This window comes from Columba livia, chromosome 15, assembly GCF_036013475.1.
Source record: "Columba livia isolate bColLiv1 breed racing homer chromosome 15, bColLiv1.pat.W.v2, whole genome shotgun sequence".
In the NCBI taxonomy this organism is placed as follows: domain Eukaryota; kingdom Metazoa; phylum Chordata; class Aves; order Columbiformes; family Columbidae; genus Columba; species Columba livia.
In genome coordinates, this window is record NC_088616.1 from 9,418,237 (window position 1) to 9,444,080 (window position 25,844).

Genomic DNA, 25,844 nt, shown 5'->3' on the forward strand with positions numbered 1-25,844 from the left:
GATCTTTCCATCTAACCTTTATTGACATAATAACGGCCTGAGGGGTGCGGGGATGATACAAATTTGTCTGTAAGGCCAAGCCTTCAAAGGTGAAATTCTCGTTTCTATTAAATCAGTGGCATAACTTCCATTGACGTCTCCCATCCCAGAATTTTTGTTATTTTCACTGTGGTGAATGAAGGTTTGGGGCAGTTGGGTGTTTTTTGCTTTACAGCATCCATCGCCAGTGGTGTCCACTGATTGTGAGTGTCAGAAATGAGTCAAACGAGAGCGCTGTCCTGGCTTTGCCCATGTTCACCAGTAATAAGGTGAAGAAAGGAAAAAATAAAGACACCACACACACAAAAATATAATCACCAAACAAAAGGATACCAAAAAAAAAAAGTTTATCTTGGGTTTTATTTTTTCCTCTAGCATTTTTCCTTCACAAGCAGGGCTTTAGATGGTAGAGGCTGCGTTCAGGCCATCGTGTTTTATACAACCCAGAAAAACCGGGCAAGACCCGCTGCGGGCACCGCGCCCCTCCTGCCCTACGTGGTCCTTTAAATACCCTCCCGCCCCTTGCCCTGCTGCGCCTCTCAGCCAATGGTTCCGCCGTTCCTTCTGACGGACGTTCGGCTTCACCAATGGAAGGCGGCCAGGATGAATGACGTCACGGGTCTTGTCAAGCCTCCCTCTGCGAGGCTCACGGGACAGGCGGGATGTGCAGAGGGCGGGCTGCATGCGATAGGCTGCTAGGCATGATGGGCAGGTGGGTCAACCAACGGTAGGGCAGGGCGGGCCGGCCGGCGCTACCTGCGGTCCAGAGAGCCGAGGAGGAGCCGTTGTGCGCGGGGCTGTGTAGCTCAGCCCGTCGTCTGCCACCATGTTCCAGGGCCCCGAGGCCGACTCGGCCAAACCCAGCTCCAGGTGCTGTAGCGGCGTGGATTGGCGGTGCGGGGCGAAGAGGGAGGCGGGAAGAGCCGTGCGGTAGCGCGGAACCCGCTGTGGGGCTTTGTTTGCGGCTCGGGAGAGGCGCCGGCTGAGGCGCGGCGCTGGGGGCGGGAAGCAGATGGGGGCTCCGGCTGAGGGGAGCGGGCCGCTACTGAGGGGCTTTTTCGGCCGCGGTAGGCGGGAGCGCCGCTCCCCATCCATCCGTGAGCCGCCGGGGCACGGGGGCAGCGCAGGGCGGCGGCGCTCGCTCCTGCCCGGTCACCTCGCCGCGCCTCCGTTTCCTTCTCCCGGGGCTGGGGGTGACGCCGCCGCGGGCGGGCGGGACGCAGCGTTGCGCTCCCGGCGGTACCTGCGGAGAGAGAACGAGCAGGGCCGGTGCCCGTGGGGCCGCGTCGCTCGGCACTTGGCACCGGCCCGCCCGGAGGGGCCTGAGCTCCTGCCGGGGGTTGCAGAGCTGGAGAGGGGTCCGGATCCTGAGGAGATTCCCGTGTGGGAAGAAGGGCCTGGCGCTGGGGGGACCTCCTGCTTTCCGGTTTGTAGCTTCACAAGGAGGGAGGAGGACCTGGTGACACCCTGTGAAGCTTTGAGAGGGTCCAGCACAAACGCCTGCATAAGCAGATGTTAGCTTGTTTTCGGCTTGTGGAGCTGAAATATACTGTTATAGTTGGACGAGCTCATATATCATCATAACCTGGAGCTGGAGCGATTAGTCCATCTGCAAGGTAATCATGTGCTCGAAGGGGAAGAAGGGAAGTGTTTCAAAATTGTGGAAGGGTGCTTTAAGTTTGCCTTTTATTCCAATCACTCTAAGCTATGACCTGGTTTTAAGACTTCTGAAGATCCTCTGCCCTTAGTGTAGTCTCTGAGAAGCTTCCGTTCTCACGGTGATTTTGAAACCATGTCTAACTCATAAACTGGGTTTCTGGACAGGGTCTGGAATGCAGGCCATCATAACTTTTTAGTTAACAGCAAGCACAAGTGGTCTTGTTACAGCTTGTTCTCTGGCACCGTGGCAGAGTGTTTTCATCATACCTGAGGACAAACTATAGCAATACACAACTATACAAACAGAGCCGGCACAGCAAGCATACCCACTGCAGCACTGCAATATGTTACATTATTGGATTTTACAGAGTCGTCTCCAAGATGGTGACAGTTGACACATGGCCTGTGCCCTCAAAAGCAAAAAGTACTTGGTTTAAGGACTCTATTTTTTTTTCGGAGCTTATTCTATTCATTCCTTAAACAAAACCTTGTTTGATGATAATGCAAATCCTTTTGTGGTTCTTGATGTGCAGAAGTTTCTCTAATTAAAACCAAGTCTAATTCAAAATCCCAGCAACAACCACCACCATCTGTGGAAGTGGGAAAACAAAAACTCTTCCTAATGTGAAAATCTTTGCGAGGAAATTATAAACAAATGCTTTGCATTTTGAGAACTTTGTAACACAGTTAGAAGTAAATGGTGCTAAAAGTATTTTAAATGGAAGCTTTCACTTAAATAGTTGTCCAGTGAGATGTCTCTCTAGTGATCCTGTTAATGTTTATGCTGTATAGTGAACAACTAGTTTGCTGAATCAGGTTAACTGCCTAGTTCTATTTTGTTAAACCTTAATAATGATGCTTTGTATTTTAAAGGAAGTTTTGCAAAATAAAACAAGGAATTGTGTGTCTTACAAGCTGCTGTTGCTCTGAAAGCCAAACAGGACAGAGTTCTACCATTCTACTATTTGTACACACACTAAAAATTAATTGCTTTTCTATGTCCTCAATTCATCTGATACAGGAGCAGTTTCACAACTACTGTACAGAGCTGAAAATTTAAACATAGCCCTCTTGGAAATATACTACACATGTTTCCCCCATCAGTGGTATTGTAGAATATTGCAGGGATTTCAGATCAAGAGCATAACTGACTTAACGAAGCTCATTGTTTGTTTTTAAGATGAGTGAGCTGTTTAATGAGCCATGAATTGGTATTGATCCAACAGCAGGAGCACACTCAGTAGGGTTCTGATCTTTGCTTTAGCACCTCATGACACCTGCTTTCTGCTGGTTCCCTTAGTGATGGTCTCTTACAGGTACTGCACCACTCCTGCTTTACCTGCTTGATTAGAACTTTCTGAAAACTGGTAGGACTTCAGTGTTTCAACTTTCAGGCAGAATTAAAAAAAAAAATAAAAATTATATATCTAGTGTCTTGAAGTAGTGGGTAAGTCTTTGCACCTCTTCCATAGGCTGGCTGAAAGGTTTAAGGAGGAGAGGGCATTTAAATTGAAGTTTGTTAGAATGTAGGAAAAAAAGACCACAAGAACTAATTAAAATTCCTCAAGCCTACCAGAAGAGAACAAAGCAATTAGTAGAGGCTTTTAAACTTATCGGGTAGGGTTCTTAATTTAGCTGTTCTAGGGAACTGACAGACTTCTAGTCTACTGGAGAGGAGGGGGAGAAGAAAGAGGTATATTTAGATTGCATGGTAAACAAAGGGGTTTTTTTTCATTACTATTTACAAGAATAAAGCAACACCTTCCTTCACTCCCCTTCTCCCAGAGGAAGAAAGAAGACTTAACTTATCTGGCCATAAGACACAAAAATATCTCTTTATGTGAGCTGGCATGATACCAATATAAACTAAAATTACTATAAAGTATAAACTAAAATTACTATAAAGTATATGTTGAATTTGCTTTCACTCTGTTGAAGCAGCTCACACTGGTTTATCGAGTTTAGCATGCTCTTTTCCTTTGGTAGGATTCACAGGCTAAATCTTATCTTCTCCTTTGGTGTGGGAGACCAGCACATCTCACCCCAATCTAGAGCAGCGTGACTCAGGAGTGCAAGGAGGTCAGCAATGCTCTAGGGGCTGTACAGCAAGAAAATAGGTCTGTGTTTTCCCCAGGTTTTGGCTGAAGCAATGGAGTGCTAAATCCTGTCCCCTTTGCTATCATTAGCTGGAAGACCTTGTTGCTGTACTTCAATATTATTTTTGGTAATTCCTGTGAATGACTTAGTTATCTGACTTTGCATTAATTAGGATGTTATGGATCTGGTGTTGCAGTCGCTTGTCAGCTTATGGAATGCTTGGAAGAGTCCTAGCAATTAGAAGTTTCTGAAATTTAGAGGGCAAATGCACTTTGTGTATGTAGAGTCAAGACATTCTTTTGGGTGGTGCTGGCACAAGAGGTCACCGTTATGCTGATTTCCAAGTGCCTGGTAAGCACCTCAAGTGATGCCTCTGCCTCATTTATTGCGACAGCAGGGTTTTCCTAGTGTGTATACTGAGCTGAAAATTGGAAGACAGTATAAGATTAATCAGTGTTGGATTTCTTCTGATGCTTAGTTAAGTTTAACTGAATAATCGAGACCTTTAACCTTAAAATGGAATTTCTCCAGAATTTTTTTCTGCAATGGATCTTAAATCCAGTTGCAGGAATCAGAAGTAATGTGATTCTTATGACTGGATGTTTTTCTTTAACCAAAAAAGTCTGACTGTTGTTATTTTGTTATTCCCTCCTACGCTTGTAGCCATGTGTTAAGAAAACAATATGGTAAGGGGAGTGAATCTCTAGTTTAAGAGACTCCATCTGTATTAACTATGTTTATTTTCCTTTTAATCTCTCTGATAGTACACTTAGAACTCAAGAAAGACTAAATGCATTTAATAAATAGCTGAAAAGAGTGGGTAAAGTCAGAAAATATTTAAATTGTGAGGCATACAGTCTCTCTGAAGCTGGTTCTAACTATATAAACTACTTCAGACTAAAAGAGGCACTTTTTTCTCCTTCCTCTCAAAGAGAATAGAATGATTTCCTGAATCCTGAGATCTGAAGTGCTGACAAAGCTCATTTTTCTGACAGGGTAGTCAAATGTCTCTGGTTTTATGAAATTAAGTGTAGAGTTAAATCAGAGTAGATCTTGGCTCTGAGAGGAACCTCTTTTTATACTTGGCAGATATCTAACCTGAAATAGCTTGCTTCTGTCACAGATCTATGGAGGGGATGTGCTCTATTAATTCACTGACCTTTGAATTCTGTTCAGGGAGAATGGGATAAAGATCTTGCAATTTATAACTGTTCTTTCTCTATAAAAGGTTAGTTTAGGTCTCAGATCAAGTATTCAGATTAGAAGGGGTATAATTCAGCTACTACTTCTGCTCAGCTGCTAAGATTGTAGGTAACCAGTCAAGTAGATGTAACTGTAAAGATTATTTTTGATAGCTAGGTATTCATCACTCTTCCATGCTTCTACTGTTAATTTTCCAATTAGTTCCACCAATTCTACTCCCACATAGTGGTTTACTTACTTTTCAGGACAGGACCTCAATTCAGTTGAACAAGACATAGTTACTAACTGTGGACTTATTATTCAAGGACAAGCATGACTTCTGGTAGGTTTTCAGGAAGTCCATCCGTTTCTGTTGTAACCTCCAGCTATTTGATATACCACTGCTGCAGAGTTTTGGTCTTAATGGATTTGCATCATGACCACTAAAAATTTGGCTTCTTGGCATTCCACCTTTCCGTTCTAAACTCTACAGAAGCTGATATGATAACTGATAGTTGAAACTAGCTATTTTTTTAGTACTTATGAAAAGCATGCTTTTATTTAAAAGTCAATGAGTTTGGTTTTTATCACAGATGCAAAGTGGATACATGCAGTTTAGCAGAAAGTCTGATTCTGTAGCGATTACTTTTAAAATATTAACCAGAGTCGTATGTCTTAATCTCCTGTTGCTTCTGTAACATCACAGTGTGGCCATTTGTTCTGGTGGAACTGTTATGAGCATTCCAAGTAATCGTAGATAACAAAATGATCAAGTTGATTGGCCAGCAGGTTGGCAATATTTGTGGTGAACTTGAAAATATTTTATCAGAACAGCTCTTAAAAAGTAGATACTTTGTGGACATAGTAGAATTACCTGGAGATCAAATTAGAATTGTTGTTCATAACATACAAGGGAGAATGGGAAGGAGACTTCAAATATGTTGAATACTGTAAATTTCAAACAAACTTTTGTCTGTTGCTTCTCTTGTTTGGAAATATAGGGTATTGAAGCCCCCAGGAGGAGGTTCTAGTAATCTCTTTGGGAGTACAGAAGAAGTTTCTTCTTCAAGCAGGCCGCACCGGATGGCATCCAATATCTTTGGAGCATCAGAAGAACCTCAAAACATTCCAAAAAGAACAAACCCTCCAGGTAAGTGCAGCCACCTCCTTCGGCACAACTGGGCTCCGAATTCGCAGCAGCACAGAACTGCTTTCATATTCCTGAAGTGGAACACTGTGAACTGTCTGTGTTGTATTTTATACTAATTGAGTGGGCTTGAAAAATAAATTTATTCAGACTTCTGAACATATGAATATTTCAGTGATCTACACGTTCACATACTTTTTAGCACATCATCCAAGCCTAATTCTTTCCAAGGTGAAGCCTAAGAAATGATGAAAAGAAAATGCTTCTGTTCTAGAGCTGTGTCATTAGTTAGCTGCAGTGAGTACAGCTGTGAATCTGAGACCCTCTAGTGAATTCTTCTAACAAAGGATTTCAATGAGTAATTTCAGGCAAGCAAAAGTAAGTCTCTAGGCAGTAGAGTTCTAAAAGTCTTTGAATTATGTTTTAATTATTATTATTTTTTTAATACAGTGTGGTAAAACTAAGTCATCTAGGAAAAAAAAAAAATCTAACAACTGTCTTGCAGGGGGAAAAGAAAGTGGTATTTTTGAGGATTCTAGTTCTGCTCAGCCTCGTCCACGCATGAATCCACCTGGTGGGAAGACAAGTGATATCTTTGGGTCTCCTGTACCTACCAGTGTTGTGCGAGCACACCCAAACAAGCCAAAGGTATTTGTACTTCTTTTGCTGTCAGACCAAGAAGCGAGCAGCTCAGTGAGTTGTCTCGCAGTCTTGTCACAATGCAACACCTCTTATTCTTTTTAAGATGACAGACCTGAATTATGCATAGGGTAACTTCAAATTAGACAGCTATTCCCAAAGCCTGGTTTTGATAGCTTGTTATCTTTGGTATATAAGATCTCAGCATTCTCTGTAGTTTGCAGTAAAATTATTTAATCAGGAAAAAGGAAAAAATGCTTTCAAAGCCTGTGGTCTTCCTTGTAAGTGAGGTACAGCTGGAGTTCTTGGCACACAGCCGAGAGGCATTTAAGCTAGTGAGGCACAAGATATTTATCTTTGTTCTGCAATTTGGCAGAGGTTATCTTGATACCAACTCTGGAAAGTCAGTGAACACAAATGAGCTACAGTCATAAATCTTCATGTGGCCTGGCTGTGCCCTTCACCTCTCCTAAGTATATATATCTACATTCAACATGAAGGCACTTCAGCAGGAGGTTAGGCTTAAGTTTTCCTGGAACCTTAGGAAGATAAGATTACTCCAATTTAACTTTTTTTCTCCTTTCCCCCCTTGCTTAAAGTTGGAGGTTCTGGTAGTGTGCTTTTGCCTAACTTTTTATGCAGACTCCAGAGTATATTTTGGGGGATTTGGGTCATAAGAAAGGAGGAGAGAAAAAAGACTGGGAGCGAGGTGTTGTCAGGAGGAGTGCTATTGGTGTAGGAAAGGACTTTGTTTTGTTCCTCTGTGCCCATTTATTGGGCTGGTCTCTGATTGGTTTTAGTTTCTTTTTAAAAAATGTAACATATTAATTCCTGTGTATTCTTGACAAAACGGAGGGCAACACTTTGGAAATTCTTATGTCTTTAATTAGAGCACTGGAATTGTGGGAAATACTGGGATGGAAAGGAGATGGCATATTTTCCAAAATTACTGCAAATTGAATTTCATGGGTGGTAAAAACATGCAAGCTTTTCTAAAGTACTGTGTATTTCTGACAATCGATTGGGATTGTTGGGAAAAGGGTCTTAAAAAGTTTTGTTAATTACCTGACTGTTGGGGTCACTGTGGGTACTCACTGAGGAGCGTCATTGCAGAATATGAATAGGGTGCTCAAGGGCTACTTGTGTTCCAGTTATGAAAACCAACTTCTGGTAGTGGGTACTTGTCAAAAATGGTAATTCTACGTCTTTGTAGTGAACTGTTTATCATAGACTATGTTTTAAGCCTCTGGTGAACTAATGTAGCATCTTCATCTGTGTTTCAGTTAATTGTCTGAGATGTGCACCTTGACATAACAGGAGTTCCCTTCTAACACTGCTTTTGGGGTTATGGAGTGGTGGAGGGCATGAAGGGTTGCATGCAGTGTCTGCAACTGTTGGCTTTTACCATGATAAACACTTAGATCAGAAACAAAGCAAAACTTTCTGAAACACTTTGTGACAGAGTTACTGTTTGAGAACAGTAATATACTAAGATAGACTTTGGTTTCTTTGCAGGATCACATTGTCTTGAAAGAGGATGAAACACCAAAGAAGCTGGAAGGTCAGCAAGAGAAATTCCTTCCTCTGTTCTCTTTGAGGAATAGATTCTTATACTTTCTCTCGAAAACGTAAGACTAAGGCTGGCGCTTAGGATAATATAACTGAGAAGTTTTCCTTCTGTTAGTCAGAAATTTAATCCCTTGTCTCAGGGAAATGGTTCTTTTCCTCTTATTGAGGAGAGCACCACAGGCATGAGTCTCGATACTCTGCATGTGTGTATATACTTTGCTTGATACCATATGTGTGTAAATAGATATATAGGGAATCTTTATAGATAGAAATGCATCCTGTCAGATTGCTTCTTCCTCCCTTGCCATCTCCTTCAAGTGTGTAAACTTGGCTTTCTATAGTTATAAATAACAAGTAGCTGATTGACAAAATATATTATTGCTCAGCTAGTTATTGTTAAAAAATAACGGGAACACCGCATTCAAGCTCAGGATGAAGGGATTCCTTGGTATGTTGCATCTTTTAACTGCCTGCAACTGCCAAAATAATTCTGAAGGTGTATTGCTTAGCCTATATATCCTATAGAAATATTGCTGAAGGAAGAGGAGAATGGTTGCAAAGAGAGAAATTTTTCCTCAGCACCTGTTTCCTTCAGGAAAAATGGACAGATACAGGGAAGTTTTAATGTGCTATGGTTTGGAGACATGGGAAATAATGCAGTCTACAGAAGATGAGGCACTTTGTGCACTACAGAACAGCAAGCTGATCTAATCCCTTTTGCTTTTATCCAGCTACAGAAAATATCAAACCACAGCTGGAAGACGGAGGCGAGAAAAAAGATCTGGGCAAAGAAGAGCGATGCAAGGAGCCAGAACCCAAGATAGACAATCATGAGCCCCGATTAGGGCCAAGGCCACGCTCACACAACAAAGTTCTCAATCCACCAGGGGGTAAATCCAGTATTGCATTCTATTAGGGTCATCTGTTCCCTTTCGCTAATGGAGTCTGCACAGAAACTCTTGGCTGTGGTTGCAAGGTCAGTTTATAGACTATTGTTTGTGGATAGATTCTTAGGCAGGTGGATGAGTGTTATGCTAAAGTGTGTAGGAAGGATAACCTGATCATTTGGGGAGGGAGGGCTGGGGAGGGAAAAGGTGCCCCTTGGGAGATGCAAGTATTGGGCTGCCTGGGTGGGTGGCAGAGGGGGACATCGGTGTAACTTTGTGAGAGATCAGTGCTACTTTGTGGTGAGTTCGTCAGACTGTTAGGTTCTTGGCTAGCTAGTGGCTCAGGACACTCTTGTGGAGGCAGGCTTATCCATACAGTCAACATGTAAAAACTCTGAGAGGGTATGGACCTAGAGGGCAGCGCTAAAGGATTTGGAAGGCAGCACAGCCCGTAGGCTGTGCTCTCCTCTAGGCAACAGGATGCAGCTTCACAGTGAGTTGACTTGCAGTCACTTGGATGTAAATACGTTCCACTGGAACAAGTAGTGCTGCCATGGTGCTGAGTGCATTCAGTCTTTGGTTCTCTTTTTCTCCTTGCTTGCTTTGCAGCACATGACTGCTGATACAAGGACAAATCATGCTGAAAGTTTCTTTTATACTCATAAAGCATCACATGCTAATAATATTGTGGTCTCCCCCTCCTCAGAGTATTCAGGCCTTTCTGATGCCTTCAGTAATCTATGACAAGTAATAATATCAGTCCAACATCCTGTTTACTGTAGGTGCTTCTAGAAGACTTTCATTTCAGGTATCCTGGCTGAGTGCTTGCACACTTTCTGGTAAAGTTGTGGGTGCAAACAGTAGCTTTATGGTACTCTTTGAACAGAAGCAACTTAAAGTGTACAATTACCATGGAGAATATACTGAGGTGCCCAACCCAACCTATACAGAAATGCCTTAGCCTCTGCACAGGTTTTCACTTTGTACCCTGTGGAAACCACAGCGCATTGTTTTGTTTGTCTGTGCTGACTCTGTTAGTGAATTCCTTTGTCTTTGGTCAGCCTTACATTTGCCTTTGATTGCGTCAAATTTTTGTTGATAAGGTTGGGAGAACTATGTGGATTCTTCCCAAACCACAGCTGTAGTTGTTTTGAGACACGCTGTAGACTATCCTAGTTGGAGAATCAAAGACTTCAGCAATACAAACCTTTTAGTTGTGCTGGCTATCTTAAATCATGTTTGGAAGATGTGCATGTTTTGCACAAACATTTGTTCTCTGAATGAATTTTCTGATCATATCCAGAGCTTTGATATATGAATGTGTTAACATGAGGTGCTTACAGTTCAATGTATTTAGTAGCGACTTTTTAAATTTCATATATCGAAACAGGAGTTGTTCAGGTACACCAAAGAACAAGTGGCCTTATCTGTGTACATCCACTGCTGTTCTAGCCCAGGTTCCCTGGGAACTGCCACTATTTGAAGGGGACTGTCTCTGGGCCAGGTGCTAAAACACTCTGTGACTGTAGTGCTTATGAGACTGCTCGGTTTGGTTGACCTCAGAAGTGGTGGATGACTGTATGAAAACTTAGTTGCCTTTTCAAAGAGTTAAATATATGGGGCAGTACTAAGGGTAGAAATAGCCATGGAAAGTTGGGATTTCAATGCCTTGGTACCTTTCAGATACATTTGGAGCTCCCTTTTGTTTGCCCTCCTAGGAAAATATTCTGACTATAACCCTGTAATGGATTTATGTTACTTCCAAACATGGATTTCCTAGCAGCTGTTTAGCCTCTGGCTGAGTGTCAGACACATCTTTAAGTTTCAATTCCTTGTTTCAGACCTTGTCAGAGTTTTAAAGAGGCTGCCATGTGGAAAAGCCAACCAGAGGCTGCTTTCTGCATTGAAGGGTCTTGTGTAATCGATCCTGTCTGTAATACTGAGCTTAGACTTGGCATCTTTTAGTACTTGATGTGCATTGGCTACAGTGCCTGTCTCTTAAAAAAACAGCAATTTCCAACTAGACCTTAAATTAGTTAAACTATATTCATTTTCTTGCATTTCTTTCTTTGGAATCTAAACTGTGTTTTCAACTCATCAAGTAAGATTGACAAGAGCATTTCTCTGGGACAGAGGAGATTGGAAATCAAATGATAAATCATGCAATTGTCAATAAACCTCTGTATTTTGTTACTTCATTGTGTGCTGTAAATGTCTGCTTTGATAAATTAGTTGCTAATCTAGTTCAGTGTAGGAACACTGTTTAATTTTGTTATCTGAAATTGGAAAAATTGCACAAATTTGTGCCAAAATGCTGACTAACCAGGAACTTAACATTGTGCCAGTTTCTTCATAAAGGTGATAGCTTTTTTCCTTCACTGCCACCTCCCACAATCTCATGTAAACGTGTGCTCTACTGTGTAAAAGTGTTTAATGTTCTGGCTTCTGAGAGCATGTTCTGGAGTGTGATGAGCAAAAAAACCCCAAAACACCTCAGTGTGAATTGCCTGAACTAAGTCCACTTCCAGGTTTCACAGTTTATATTTTAGGAGTTGCAATCCACTGTGCCTTGGGCAAGGGGAAGGTTCTGCTGAAGAATATTGTTGAAAAGAGCATACTGCTTCCAGAGGGCTGCCCAAGACGAGGGAGAGGGGTGGAAGTTTTCAGTTACCTGTATACATGATCTGTGCAACGCTACAGAAATTAAACAAAACCAGCTGATTGTTTATTTCCATTTCTTGCAGCACCTTGACCTCAGTGAATCCCACCCTTTCATTTTTCATGACAAGCTCAAACATGGTAAAGAACCATGCAATCACTTTGTAAAAAGTTTCTCAGAAGTGAGCTCTGGCGTCTCAACAGCAGGTGTCAAGCAAGAAATCGGAAGGACAGGCAAAGTGGAGGTGGCTTTCCTGTCATCACTGGAGTAATTAATGAAAAAAGCAGTTAAACAGGAGTAACAGGAAGCTGTTGATGAACTCCAGTGGAGATGAGCAAGTACTGTTGCAGGAAGTCTCATTCTCTGCCTCCTCACTGTTGTTACATCAGCTTCAAGCTTTATTAATCTGAGCTGAAAGTCATGAGGAATATTTTAAGAACAACTCTGCCTCTAAGAGTCTCTAGCAGAGCCCTCCTGACCTAAAGATGGTCTTTGTGCAACAGTCTCAAAGGTCATTAGGATCTCCCCACATCTTCAGCTTAACTGAAAGGGTTTTAAAAGCATGTGCAGTGATCTTTGTACGATAGTATCTACATTAACCTCTGTAGCCATCAGTTCTCCTGGGCAGTGAATGGAGGAAATAGGCAGAAGGCTTTGCAGTGAAACACAGAGTAGGCAGTGAGATTTCCAGCACTAAGTTGTCGGGAACCGTGTTAACCAGTGGCAAGTTTTAAGAACAGTGTGCCACAACTCTTCTTCAAAACAGAAGAGTGAAGTTTCTGGTAATTTGGTAGTATTAGATTATGGGATGGCAAACAGGAATGGCTGCCTTTTGACCTTTTTCCATGAAGAACCAAGTACAGGACCTTCAGTGGGTATCCCAGCACTCGTTACAGGAACAACCCCATTGAGTTTGGCTGCAGCATTGTGTGGTATATAAACTAAGAAAGCTGATGACTTCCTGCCAGCCAGGCTGAAGTCAGTGCTTTTAAGCCAGGCATTGGTAGTATTGACACAAAAAATTAGCTCTGAACACGTACTTTCTTCCAGACACAAGCCTCCAACATGAGTATATAGAACTGCTCTGTGTGGTTTTTCATAATCACATTTGGAAATTCATCATGGGATTTTTTCCACTATGAAAAAATGCAGCTGCGGAATCTTGGCATTGAGGAGTGGTGCTCTGGCCGGAGGCTGAGGGGTGTATGTAAAGCCACAGTCTAGCAGGAGCCTGATGTACCAGCCAAGTGGGAACACTGGTGAGGCCTCACATGGAGTAGAGAGTCCAGTTTGGGACACTCTAGTAGGAAAGAGATGCAACTCAGGGAGGGAGTGCAGTGATGGTCAATGAGGGTGGTCACTGATGTGGAGCCTCTTTCATAGGAGGAGAAGCTGAGAGAGCTGGGGCTTCTCAGCCAGGAGAAGAGATGGCTCAGTGACATCTTACCAGTGTGTTTAAGTCCCTGCTGGGAGGGAGTGAGGACGAGGCAGCCAGACAGTGCTCTGCACAAGAGGCAATGGGCACAAAGTGAACCATGTGAAGTTCCATCTGAACACAAGGAAGCAGTTTTTTACTGGGAGGGTGGCCAGGTGCTGGGCCAGGTTGCCCAGAGAGGCTGGAGAGTCTCCATCTGTGGAGATGCTCAAACTCTGACCACACATGGTCTTGGGCTACCTGCCCTGGCTGACCCTGCTTGAGCGGGGGGTGCTGGATGAGGTGATCTCAGGAGGTTGCCGCCAAATAGCGTCTGTGATTTTACAGTTCTGTGACTCTGCCTCTACCCCCAAATTTCTGCTGCACAGGACTCCAACAGGGAAATCCTTTAATTGTCATGTGAAATGAATTCACAATATAACTTCAAACTTAAAAGATACTGCTCTCTAAAGGCATTCTTTTCAGTAAATCAGTTTAAGAAAACTTTGCTTTGATGGGTGGATTTGTTTTCTGTGACATCTGCTTAAAATGTGACTTCACTGGATGCTGTCAGTGCCTAAATTGTTTTCAGTCTAGTACTAGTGTTTATATTAAATGCAACTTGAGCAGAGGTGCTATTTCTCTTAAGGATATGTAATAATTTACATAAGTTATTCACTTCAGCATTCCTTGTACTTGGCTATGTTAAAGTTTACTTCATTCTTAAAGCATCATTTGCTTTTGTAAACACTGTGGGTGCTTGTGAGTATTTTGCATAGTGAAAAGGGCAGCTGGCTAAGCAAAACAAGCCTCTAGCATTCATGAGTAAGAGCACCTTGGTTTAAAGGACAGAATTTCAGATCAAAACCTTTTATGCTTTTGAAGGCAAGGGAATAGGCACAGCTTACAGAAGCATTTCTAGGAAGGTAATATGCAATTAAGCTAGGCTTGTGTGCAAAAGGTAATCAGTTTGATTAATTCAGTCTCCTGCCTGAAGAATAATGATGGTGTCACTTGCATGGATATGTAATTTGTGACAGATGAATGCTAATCTAGAGCAGTAACTGAAAGGGCAGGCCTGCCAAGGTAGGTGGGTTAGCAAGTACTGATGTACAGGAGTCTTGTGACAGAAAAAGCAATAGACCAGTCAGGCACACCTTATGCAGGCGGTTTAGATGCAGGAGTGAAAAGCAACCATCTAATAGCGTATGAACAAGTTTCAGCTAGGTTGGTTCCACTTACTGTAGTGTAGTTCTTAAAGTGCCCCATGCAGGTTTCTGTATGTTGGAGAACACCTAAGAACCATACAACAGACACCTTTCACTTGTGTGCCAGGCATAAGAACATGGAAACATTCTCTTTCTGTAGACAATTCCCTTCAAGATTCCATTTAAAGATGTTGAAAATACACAGGCTAAAAATCCACTTTCAAACAGAAGTGATCAGTGCTGTGTCTGGCAACCGCCATTGTTCTCACATGGCACAGGTTCAGCTGACAGAGCCTCCGGTTCCTGTTTCATCATCAAGGAGCGCTGCTGCATCTGCAGGGTTTCCGTCCTGCTCCACAGGTGCTCCCTTTCTTGTTCTGTTCAGTGTCCCACCCTAGAAATTCAAAGCAGCAAATAGTGACAAAAAGGATGCTGTTGTTTCTGTACACATGTATTTCTACAGCTGGGTCCTGGCCCTACCCCTCACCTTCTTGCAAAAAAATACAGCAAATAGCTTGATACTAGGTAAGATGTTCTGCATCAATATTTTAGCAGATCGTTCTCTTTTTATAAAGTCTCATTTATATGTCAGGGAAATTACTTCTACACACACCTAACAGCTATTACATCAGTAAAAGCAACTTGGTGATGCAAGAGTGTTCTTCACCTTTTATCACACTTACCTGTTTTTTGTCTACAACGTTGAGGCTAACGGAGGCAACAATACATGCAATAGTGTTTGCCAACATGAAGATCATCATCTGTTGCCAGCGCCACAAGGGGATCTTTAATTCACTAGAAAAGGCCAAAACAGGATAGAACAACTAGTCACTTGAAGATATTTAAGGCGGTTCTATAGTTCCTTGCCACATCAGGTTGCAAAGACACTGATTTCTGTTCAAACCACTCCACTGAAGCACTGTTCATGTCTCTGCTTCTAAAAAAAAAAACAGAAAAAGCATTCTCACCTGGACTTTGTTCCTAGAATGTGTCCAACAATCAGATTTGAAAGGCCAACTCCAATCATCTGCACAGAAGTTGCAAGCCCCATAGCTGTCCCTAAAGTTGCTTGGGGGACCACAAGAGGTATGGATGGCCACATACTAGCCTGGTAGGAGTAACGAGAAGAGGAATTAACTCAAAGCCTTATTTAAAGGTGTTATAGTAGATGGTCATTGGTTTAGAAAGGAATTATTCTCACTAAACAACCATTTCTACTTTTTCTTCAAAAAACCTGCTATTTATCCCTCCCAGCCTATTGGCTGGTTCTAGACTGTTGCCCCTCCTTTTCAAGCAGCTTGAGAGAGCACAGACAACATGTTATTGAAACTGGAATAACCTGACTCTAGATTTCTGAAGGGGAGTTAGACCTGATGATTTAGCTCAAGGGAGATTCAGGTGATACATTCAAGGTAGAAAAGCACAAAGAAAAGCACAGATTAGTGCCTCACTCTGTATCAAATGGTCTCTGCTCTGCGTTTTGCTCGGTATTGATTCTTTAGGGTTATTTGTTACTAACCAAGGTCTTCAGGATTGGGGAGCCAGTGGCTTCAAAATGTGGCTGCTAAACCTGCTCATCAGGACACCAGAGCAGCTCTATGTGCCATGCGGGATGCAGAAGGAGCGCAGCCACAGAACACTCAACTACAGCAGCGGGGTTGTGAACTTACAGCAGCAAAGGAGTAAGTAATCCCCAACCAGATGGTAGAGACTAATGGAGGAACAAATGTAAATGCCAGGAGAGCGAAGACTGGCAGAGTCAGTGCAGCACAACCAACAGCAAAGACGCCTCTCAGTCCAACGTAGTCCTGGTGAAGGAAACAAAGAGAACGGCTCTGACAAGGGATTTTGCTTCCACAGATCCTGCTGACACGAGTGGCTGCATAAAGCAGGCTGGCATGAGCGGCAGCAACACATCACTCCCTAGTTGTTGATATTGTAGCAGAGTAGCTATTCCTAGTTCCTCTTGCACGCTCCCACACCAAGGCTGAAACACTTGTCAGAGGATCGGTGGTCAGTATTCATGTGACAGGGCAGGCTTTAATAAAGGGGGGAGAAAACCACACCAGTATGCTCTGACTGTTATGGAAATACGGAAAGAAAGAGTGACAGAACAGGGACCAGTTACGTGCAGGTTGTCCTTTCCCATCTACTGGCAAAGTTTATGATCCTTTCTGTTCCAGTCTCAGATTTCTCACAACGTACGGCCGTTTGCCACGGTTTGATGCTACCACAGCACAATTAAGGAACAGAGGGAAAAACAGGTTAACATTACTTCTTGTAATTTAATTCAGACAAAAGTGCATCTTGCAGTTTGCAAGGAATTAAAAGACTGCTTGTTCAGCAACAACAGGCTAAATTCTGGTCAGAGAAGCTGTAACAAAGACATTTCAAAAAAATCAGGGAAAAGTTATCATCAAGCACTTCTGGTTTTGGGTACTCACAATTAATATGCCAACTGCTGCAGAGAGAACAAGGGAGCTGTCGTACAATGCCCCAGCAATATAAGCGGCTGCCTGCTGACTGTAACCAGAATATTTATCCTGGATAAACTTGCTAAAAATAAAAACAAAGGGGAGAAAAATTACATAATTAGGATTCTTGATCTGGTTACTTTGACAGAAAGTAAGTCTGAGTACAAACACAGGGACAGGAAGGGTTTTAATAAGAAAACTTGTAAAGAAGTGTGATTCCATCTGGTCTGTAGTGCCAAGCCTTTGTTGGTTTATTTTCTTTTTAATCGTGGCACACCACAGAGAAGCTGGTAGCTTAAATGGCCATTTCCAAGACTCTTCTACAAGTGCAGAGTAAAACTGCCGGTTAAAGTTGGGCATATGTTCAGTTACATCAGCACAGCTCACAAGCAGCAATTTGCCATCACCTGGCCAAAACACACGGACGGATTTTTTACATTCTCTTTGAAGAAGTAGAAAGCATTATAAAACCAAGGGGGAGAATGCCGAGGGGCAGGAAAACTATTTTAACATAATCCCACAGCAAAGATCAGCATTTAAATTGAACGCTTGCATTTTAGAAGTACTAGGAATTCCCCCTAAGCACCTTTAAGGAAACATCTGGTTAAAGCAGAAAACACACAAAGCCAGTTTTTCATTCTCATTGTCAGAAGTCTGCCTTTCACCTTTGTGAGGGACACACAAAAATGACGTTAAAGCTTTAATTCTTTACAGAATTTACAGTCATACAGCAGTAACAGCTTAGAAAGACTACTTTATTTAGAGATCTTGTAGCTACTTAAACCTGGTTTGGCTCCTTGCATGGCTACTTAGCGTTAGTAATAATGAGCCTTTATAGCCTGTGCTGTCAGCAAAGTCTGAAACAAGACACTGTTCCCCGAAGATTTACTGCAACAGAATTCACCAAAGAGCAGCGGCCCTGGGACCATTATTTTTCTGAAGCAGGATGGCATTTTTTGCCAGAAAAGGTGTGTGAAACATGACTCTTGGTGCCTGAACTTTTGCTTCACAGGGAGCAAACAAAAAAATTCTGGAGGGAAGCAGAACTGCAGAAATGAGGATCCTGTGTGATCAGCAGATGCTGCTTTTAGTTAAAATGAGAGGGTAACTGATAGAAAGCCCATCTCATCAAGGACTTGACGATCCTTGCCATCTTCAATGTCTTTATTTTGCTAATAAAAGGTCACTTGTATATTTGTTATGACAATGTTGATGACATTTCTTCACTCCCAATTTCACAGTGGCTTACTATACATCACCAAATAAATACTACCAAAATAATTTTCTTTGTTTTTACTGCAGGCCTTTGCTAATATAAACGTTCATACTCATTATGTGATAGAAGCCGCATCATCTACAAACAAGAAAAGAGCAGCAAAATGACAAGTCTGTGGCAGAGCCACAGGACAGAAGTAGGAGTCCCAGTTTAGCTGGGCAGGTTGCTCCTTTGTTGTAAGCAAATGAAGGCATAAAAAAGGAATCCTGCAAGCCTTGCACGAGGATGCGAAGGCTTCTGCACTTACAAGCCCAGGCTGACGCAAGCTTGGCTTTGTTCTGCACACAGCAGACAACACGCAGGAACTGCAGGACAGAACCGCCCCAGGTGAAGCCAACACCCCAAAGAGCTTGACAGCCAGCCACTCTGTTGGCCCGTCACAAAGGTGAAATGTCTGTGGGCTATTTTTTAAATAAAGTATTTCTCCCCTTCTCCCAAATCCTTCTGATCCTCCTTTGGCAGTGTTCTAAGCTTTAAACATCAGACGAATAATTTCCCTTTAAGTTATTTTTGCTTTCCTTCAGAAGTCTCCCTCATCTTTGAAGGGATAGAAAGGTCAAAGAACCCTCATATCTTTAAATACATGTTAAAGACATTTGGTTTTCTGTGCTTTGTGATTGAAAGGAACAAGCATGTTACCCCCATATTTCCCAGTCAGCTAACAATCGAGGGCCTGCAAGGCTCTGGTGGGCTTGTACCAGTCAGTGGGACCAGAGCCATAGAGCAGTACCTGGCGTCTGCCACGAAGGGGAAGACTCCGTTGTAGAAGAACATGATGGTGAGGACCAGGAGCCAGTAGCGAAGGGGAAGTCGCCGGATGTCCTGAATCCGCTGCAAAGATAAGATGTGCCCTCACTCACCAGGAAACAGTCTTCAGCTTCACACTAACATCACCTCCTGCAAGCCACTGAAGGTCAAAAAAAAATTGGGAAGTAACAGCGGGAAAAAGGGAATTGAAAGGCAGCTCGTGTACCTCTGAGAAAATTTGGCATGTGCTGACTCCAAAGCATTCCTTCTTTAACACTATTCAGCACACAAAAAAATCTTTCTTATTTTTGTAAAGGTTATGGCTGCAAGAGACTATTCTAAGCAGGCTCTACTGCAAAACTTTAAGTGAAATGCAGTGGAAAGACACAGTGTCAACAGGAGTCATAACACTGAGATACAGAAATTGGTAAGGTTCCCGTCATGAGAAGGAAGCTGTTTGATAAAGTGCCATAAAAATTGCCACCTATTGCCTGTAATACTTGTTCCTAGACAGAGTAACGCAAGGAGGAATGGAAGATAAGGGCTGGCAGAAGGCAGTTCAGTACTGACCAGATTAGCTATTTTCTGTCACAGATCCTGTGAGCCAGAAAGCAATTTCAGAGAGAAGCTACTGTCTAGTTCTATGCAAAAAATCCTCTTCTGAGCCACCTACAGTCAAGAAGTAACTGGCTCAGAAAAGTAACACCATTCAGAGTGCCAGCTCAGCTCTCTGGAAGGCTCCAAATACATAAGCTCAAAACAGAAAAGTTACACTCTGGTGGCTTGCAGATGCAATATCCTCAGATGTACATGAAAAACTGCTCTGCGAGGTTTAACCGAGTGGTGTCAATGCCCTCTCCTGGGCAGGACCAGCTCTTGCTACTGCAGGCGTCCCTGCACTACAAAAGCATTCCTCACGCACCCCAGGCTGTCAAGATCGAGATGGAAAAGCTGTCTGTGCAGCACATACCACTTTTTTGGATTCCTGCTGGATAACCCCATCCAAGCCCAGTTGCTTCATGCCCACTTTATCCAGTACACTGACTGTGAGTGCTGAAACAAAACCCAGCACACAGAGCAGGGTACCTGGAAAAAACATAAGAGGTGTTAGAAATTCCTCAGTGTGGAGAGCTGAACAACAAAACAAGCTGCATGTAATCCACAGAATTCTCTATGACTCCTGCTTCAGGTCTCCTTTAACATTAACCACGTAGCAGGACCATTCACCTCTGACTGCCCTGAGTCCTTGAGCTCCTTGTCCACTAAGCTTCACATGTTGCAGAATTGCCTGAAGCCAGTGAAGATAAAGCCCCACCTGCCTCTAAATGCAGCCACTTTGTGGGAGCGTGGCCAGAATCCCTTCTAAACCGCAGCAGGCCTGTGTGTAAGAAACCCACGGTTAAAACAAGCCAGACATTAAGAAACTGCCATGGTCCCACGAGCAGGAGAGGTATCGCACATGGGCTGGTACTGGAAGCCAAGTTACACCTCTTCATTTATGTGACCTATTGCAGTTACCACAGCAATCTGACCTGTCGCTCACGCAGCTCCAGAGAAGTGAGTCAGATTATGCTGGATATGCCAGAAGCAAGGTTGGCAACGGGCATCTGCTGCAGACACCATTCTCTGAGAGAAAGATCTGTATCCATTTTGTTTTCCAAAGAGCCAAAACAATGTGATGCAAACACACTTTGATGTATTTATCCCTTCATGGGCTACTGAAGTTGCTGTGCTTGCAAATGCTGCCTGAGCACAAAATTAAGAGGGTCAGATGGGATGCAACACACCATGCCCATCCCAGTTTCTTCTCTAAGAGCTGGAATCAGAGGAGAGCAAGGGACTGCAAGATTTCTCTCACATATGCATCCTCTCTTCCATGGGTGATGGCCTGAACTGTTTTGTTTTTCGGGAAATAACAACTTCCTATAATCACTGAGTCTTTATACACAGAGGATGCCCTGAGGCATCACCATTCCAGAACAGCAGAGCACCTGGGTGCCACTACTTAACTGCACTGTGGAACAGATCACCCCTTCTGCTAGAGACAGATCCCACCGCACTGCACAAATGACAGGGCAGAAACTCAAATCTTGGAAAGATATGAGCCCTAGAACAGACTCACACTAAGAAACAAGTAATTCATATTCTGCCTTTCACAGTAATTTAAACCTGTACTTTGGACCAGTCCACAGGCAAGGCATCTTGTGCTGAGACCAATGCAGATACTATTACAGAACCAGCATGTTCTCCCAGCTAAAATACAGAAGAACACATTTGAATCCTCTTTTGCTTCACTCTGAAGTTTCTATTCCATGGGAGTAAACCTACATTAAGTACTGACTACCTGTGACTGCAGCTGTTAAAATACCTCAAGAAAACTGCAGACAAAACTGTCAGGCTGACACTACAACTTTAGAGGGTTTTTACGCATCCATGAAGAAACCACCACGCCATTGCTTACAGAAAGCAACAGGAGAACATGGAAAATAATGTGCCTCCTCCTGCTAACTTCACTATCTCTTTCAGGTACTTCTCATAACTGGATGGAACAGGCCAGCCTTAAGTCTAGAAAACAAAAGGCCAAAGCACCAAAGAAACTCACCTCCCCAGAGCGTCCACTGCATTCCAAATTTGGCCTCAAACTGCTGAGTGAAGAAGAAGTTGAGGACACTCCCAAGACGAGAGAAAGACAGAGTCAGTCCAAATGCCAGTGCCAGTTCCTTCCCCTTGAACCAGAAGGCTGTGATACGATTCTGCACAACTTGGAGAAGACAAAAATCCTCTCTTGAACAGACAGACTTGGCCAAGAGCCTTGCACAGAAGCAACAAACAGCCTCTGCAGCTCCAGCATGTGAGCTGGGGTGAGAGACCTCTACGCATCCCCAGTGGAAGTAGAACGGGTCAACTTCACAGCCCGTTTTAAAACACTACATCATGCTGAGAGGCAGGAGGTGAACTTTGCCCTCAAATAAGGCAAGTGAAAAGAATCCCAAAGGTACAGTGACCACATGTCAGTCCCCACCCTTGGGAAAAGCACAAACTTGTTAGAGGGGAAGACTTTTGAACATCTTGTGACACATTAAATCCATGCAGCCCTTCGAGGAGCAGTGTTCTGTTAGCAGCGTAGGTTCCCAGGGCAAAGCAGGTGGAGCTGACTGGTAGGACAAGGGTCTAGGAGGCAAAATAAAAATACATCATGACCCTCTGCTGAGGAGTAATTAAGAATTTGAATTCCTTACTTGTAAGTGACCCATTCCCAGAGCCAAAGAGCAGTCTTCCTGTTAGCATCATTGGTAGGAGGTACGGCGAGCCCTTGAAATGGGAGCCTAGAGCAAAGATTGATGATCCCAGCACAGTCAGAAGAGAGAACACAAAGACACCAACTAGAGAGAAACAGAAAAAAAAATACATTAACCTCAACAGATGTGCCGAGATCAGGACAAAAGCATTCTTTGTCAAAAAGAAAAAGAGCAACCTCAAAATATGCCAGTGAACCTGTGGGCTTCCATCAGTTTATCCTCATTATTTTAATGTTGTAAAGACTGATCTCTTTATAAAATGACTGGGGAATCCTCAAAATAATGATGATATTATAATGGCGGAAGGTTAGAGAGGCAGAACAAGTCAGATAGAGCACCCTGAATTCTACAGAGTCCCTGTTCCAGTCCTGAGCTCCACTACGGACTATGGCCTAGAGCAAGCGACCCCCTTCTCTGTGCCTCATCTGGGAGATGTTTACTTTTGTGATCGGGAGATAGAGCAGAACTGCTGGGACTGCTGGGCCTTAGATTAAGGCACACGCCAGAACAAATGTCAGAGCAGGGAATAGAACACTATCAGTTTGTCCCATCGAAAACATATAACACTGTTCCCTGTTACGTGAGTGTCAGAGGAAAACATGTTTACTGCACTGCTGTGTAAATTCAGCTAAGTCAGTGGTCAAAGGATGAAAAATCTCCATGTAGCTGCTCAACGAACCATCACACACTCCACACACAGAGCTGTCCCTCCTCTCCCATCGCTCCATGATCTTATTGAAGCAGAACCTTTGATCATCCCTCTGCACTGAAAGAACAGCCTGAAATCCCACTTCTGTACAAGGATAAATTAATCAATCCTCAGAACTTACAGCGATTTCCTAGTTTATCAATCAGGAATCCAGCCAGAATAACCACTACTGCATTCCTAGGAGAAAACAAGAACAGGAACCTTTGTGTGTTGCTGCTGGGAAGCAACTAACAAACTACCCTCCTCCCCAAAAGCAAGAGAAAAGAGACTTACGTCCAAGCATAGATGGCATACAGCAAATTGTACTGTGCAGGTGTCATTCCCAAGCCTTCCACGCAGTCCAGCGTGCTGTTGTGCCCAGTGCCGTTATGATGGGTTCCATTGGGGCAGGTCAAGTTCTGCATAACAAGTCACAGAGTCTATGTTGGGCAGCAGACACAGATGAAAACCCACGCATTCCTTTAAAAATGAAGGTCAGTTCTTGCCTACTATATTTCTGTTTCTCTGACTCAGTTCCCACTTCCAGGATCAGGAATTGGAGGACTTGTGTATTCTCCCAGGAATCCAGCCCTTGCCAAACAAGAAATGACCAGTCATCGGCACATCACGCCTTCCCTTGCCCTTTCTGCGGCAGTAGCGGCAGGGGCTCGGCACTTTTATACACACTTCAGTCCAAACGAAAAGCCGTGAGACTGCACCATGAGGTTGGTTTGATCCCTTAGTTTCCTGGATATAGTTTAGCTTGATCTGACTCTTCATTACATACAATAAAGTCTTAAGCAGTGTGTACATATGAAACTTAGCAGTCGCCCATATTAATTCACAGCTATAAAGCATTTGCTGAGCAGTAGGAAACTGGTTGTCCTAGCGTGATTGAATAATGTTGGTTTTGCTACTGAAAAGCAACATCTTCTCAACACCATATGATCAGGAAAAAGCTCTAGATCTTCCAACTACTAAAAATCTACCTGCATTAGGAAATAGACACTAGGTCTTCCACACCAGTAGGCACAAGCTAACAGCTTGAATAAGCACAAGGAAAACATGATTTTAACCACGTGATTTTTATATAGCCATCGTATTTACGAAGCCATCAGATCTGCTGCAGTAGAAATGTCTGAGGCTGCGAGGAAACCGTTGTCTAGAACAAAGTGATTTCACTGTAAGCACTGGTCTCAGATGCTCCGACTACCACTGGACCACTTGTGTAAATTCACCAGAGTAAAAACGTGATGAGTGTGTCAACAGATAAAACACTGTTTGCACAGTACATAGCACAGAACAATATGGCTTGGTTTACTACCCTATAAAGTTAGCCAGGTAACAAAACATGACACCACCTTCACTCCGTAAATAAATGACTGACTGCTCTCCCACAGACCTACAGAAATTGTGGAAGACCAAGGAATAAATATTGACCTTTTATTTTTACTCCTGTTTGCAATGACAAACTGCACCCAATTTATCCTGGAGTTCACTATCTGAATGTTATGGATTACCTGCATTTAAAGAAAAAAAAGTTATACCTGCAAGCTATATATATTTCTACTGCTATTGAAATAAAGAACAGGACAGTGGCTCTCAGCCTACACGGACTAATATGCCAGCAGATGGCACACAGGAGTAAAACCAGCTCTCAAAAGACAAGAAACAAATGTGATAATGGCAGATAAATTAGTCAAGTAAGAATTTGTGGGGTATTCGGGAATTCAGGTAAGAACTCTGGGACTCCAGCATACCTGGAGAAATCCCAGAAATCAACTGGAACATCAATATGAACCCTGAACAACCAGATTTTCTAGCATTTGAAAATACGACTGGTTTTCACACAACCGAGTCCTCCTATGACCTCCCTGCCCACGTCTGTCTTTTGGGTAGCAAACAAACACGTGATGTGACACCTGCAGCATCAGGTTTGGAGCTGAAGACCCAGAAAGTCTTTTCTAGTCTCCCATTTCCAACATCACTAGCCTTACAGTCTGGTGTACGTATGAATGGTCAGTTCTATGTATCTTCGTGCAGTGGTACCAAGACTATTCTAATTCCGACCTTCATCAGTGTAGGGAACAGCCATTTGGACGGAGAGCTGACAACCACCGAGCAAGGGCAGGTTTTAGATTTCCAGCTCTCCGGGCAGCAGCGAGAACCCAAACCCCTCACGGCTCATCCCGGCTTCGTGCGCCCTCTTCACAGCAAGCAGGGCAGCAGCAACCCTCACCCCCTTCATCTGGACCGGAGACCTTGGAGCACAACTCCTACCTAACATCATAAGAAAAGGTTTAAAAAACCTACTGCTGACTAACGCCTCCATTTCGCTGGTTCTGCCTTTTTTTTCTCAGAGGAAGGCCCAGCACTTACCCCCTGGAACTGCTCCTGCAGGACGCTGGGGATGTCGAAGCAGAAGTAGGAGCCGAAGGTGAGGAGACAGTTGAAGAGCAGCACCACGAACCTGTAGGCGCCTGCAGGGCAGGGAGAACCCACCTCATCTCGCCATCCTCACCCCCTCAGCTCACTCGCCCCCCTCACGGCCCGGCCCGGGCCTGCCGCCGGCCCCCCAAGCCCCGCGCTGCCGCTCGGCCCAGCGGCTCCAGCCGCGCACGGCGCCGCAGGGCCCGCACCTCAGCCGCCCGCGGGGCCCGCAGCCGCGCCCGCCCCGCCGGCGCTCACCCCGCTCCGCCGCCAGCGCCATGCTCGGCCTCAGCCCGCACCTTCCCCGCCCGCGGCCCCTGCGCCAGCCCCGCCCCGGGGACACGGGCCCGGCCCCGGCGCGGCCTCCAGCGCTGCCCGCTGAGGCCGCCGGCGGGCGGCGGTACCGCCCCGGGCCCGGGCAGCGCGGGAG

General features: G+C 43.9%; 2 protein-coding genes across 2 annotated transcripts; one reads left to right on the forward strand and one right to left on the reverse strand.

Annotated features, from left to right (window-relative positions):
- Positions 1 to 666: 666 nt before the first annotated feature.
- JPT2 (Jupiter microtubule associated homolog 2) lies at positions 667 to 11,412 on the forward strand. Its single transcript, XM_005505671.3, has 5 exons — positions 667 to 909; positions 5,979 to 6,127; positions 6,630 to 6,772; positions 8,279 to 8,324; positions 9,064 to 11,412. Exons 1-5 carry the CDS (start codon positions 866 to 868, stop codon positions 9,246 to 9,248), a joined length of 567 nt encoding a protein of 188 aa, XP_005505728.1. The 5' UTR covers positions 667 to 865; the 3' UTR covers positions 9,249 to 11,412.
- A 510-nt stretch (positions 11,413 to 11,922) lies between these two features.
- LOC102084403 (major facilitator superfamily domain-containing protein 1-like) lies at positions 11,923 to 25,831 on the reverse strand. The gene is made up of 13 exons (XM_065030619.1): positions 25,673 to 25,831; positions 25,364 to 25,464; positions 23,279 to 23,403; positions 23,127 to 23,182; positions 22,237 to 22,380; positions 21,600 to 21,758; positions 19,968 to 20,083; positions 18,981 to 19,081; positions 16,945 to 17,056; positions 16,171 to 16,308; positions 15,469 to 15,608; positions 15,184 to 15,295; positions 11,923 to 14,894 (listed from the first exon to the last, which is right to left on the reverse strand). Exons 1-13 carry the CDS (start codon positions 25,692 to 25,694, stop codon positions 14,781 to 14,783), a joined length of 1,440 nt encoding a protein of 479 aa, XP_064886691.1. The 5' UTR covers positions 25,695 to 25,831; the 3' UTR covers positions 11,923 to 14,780.
- Between the last annotated feature and the right edge of the window lie 13 nt (positions 25,832 to 25,844).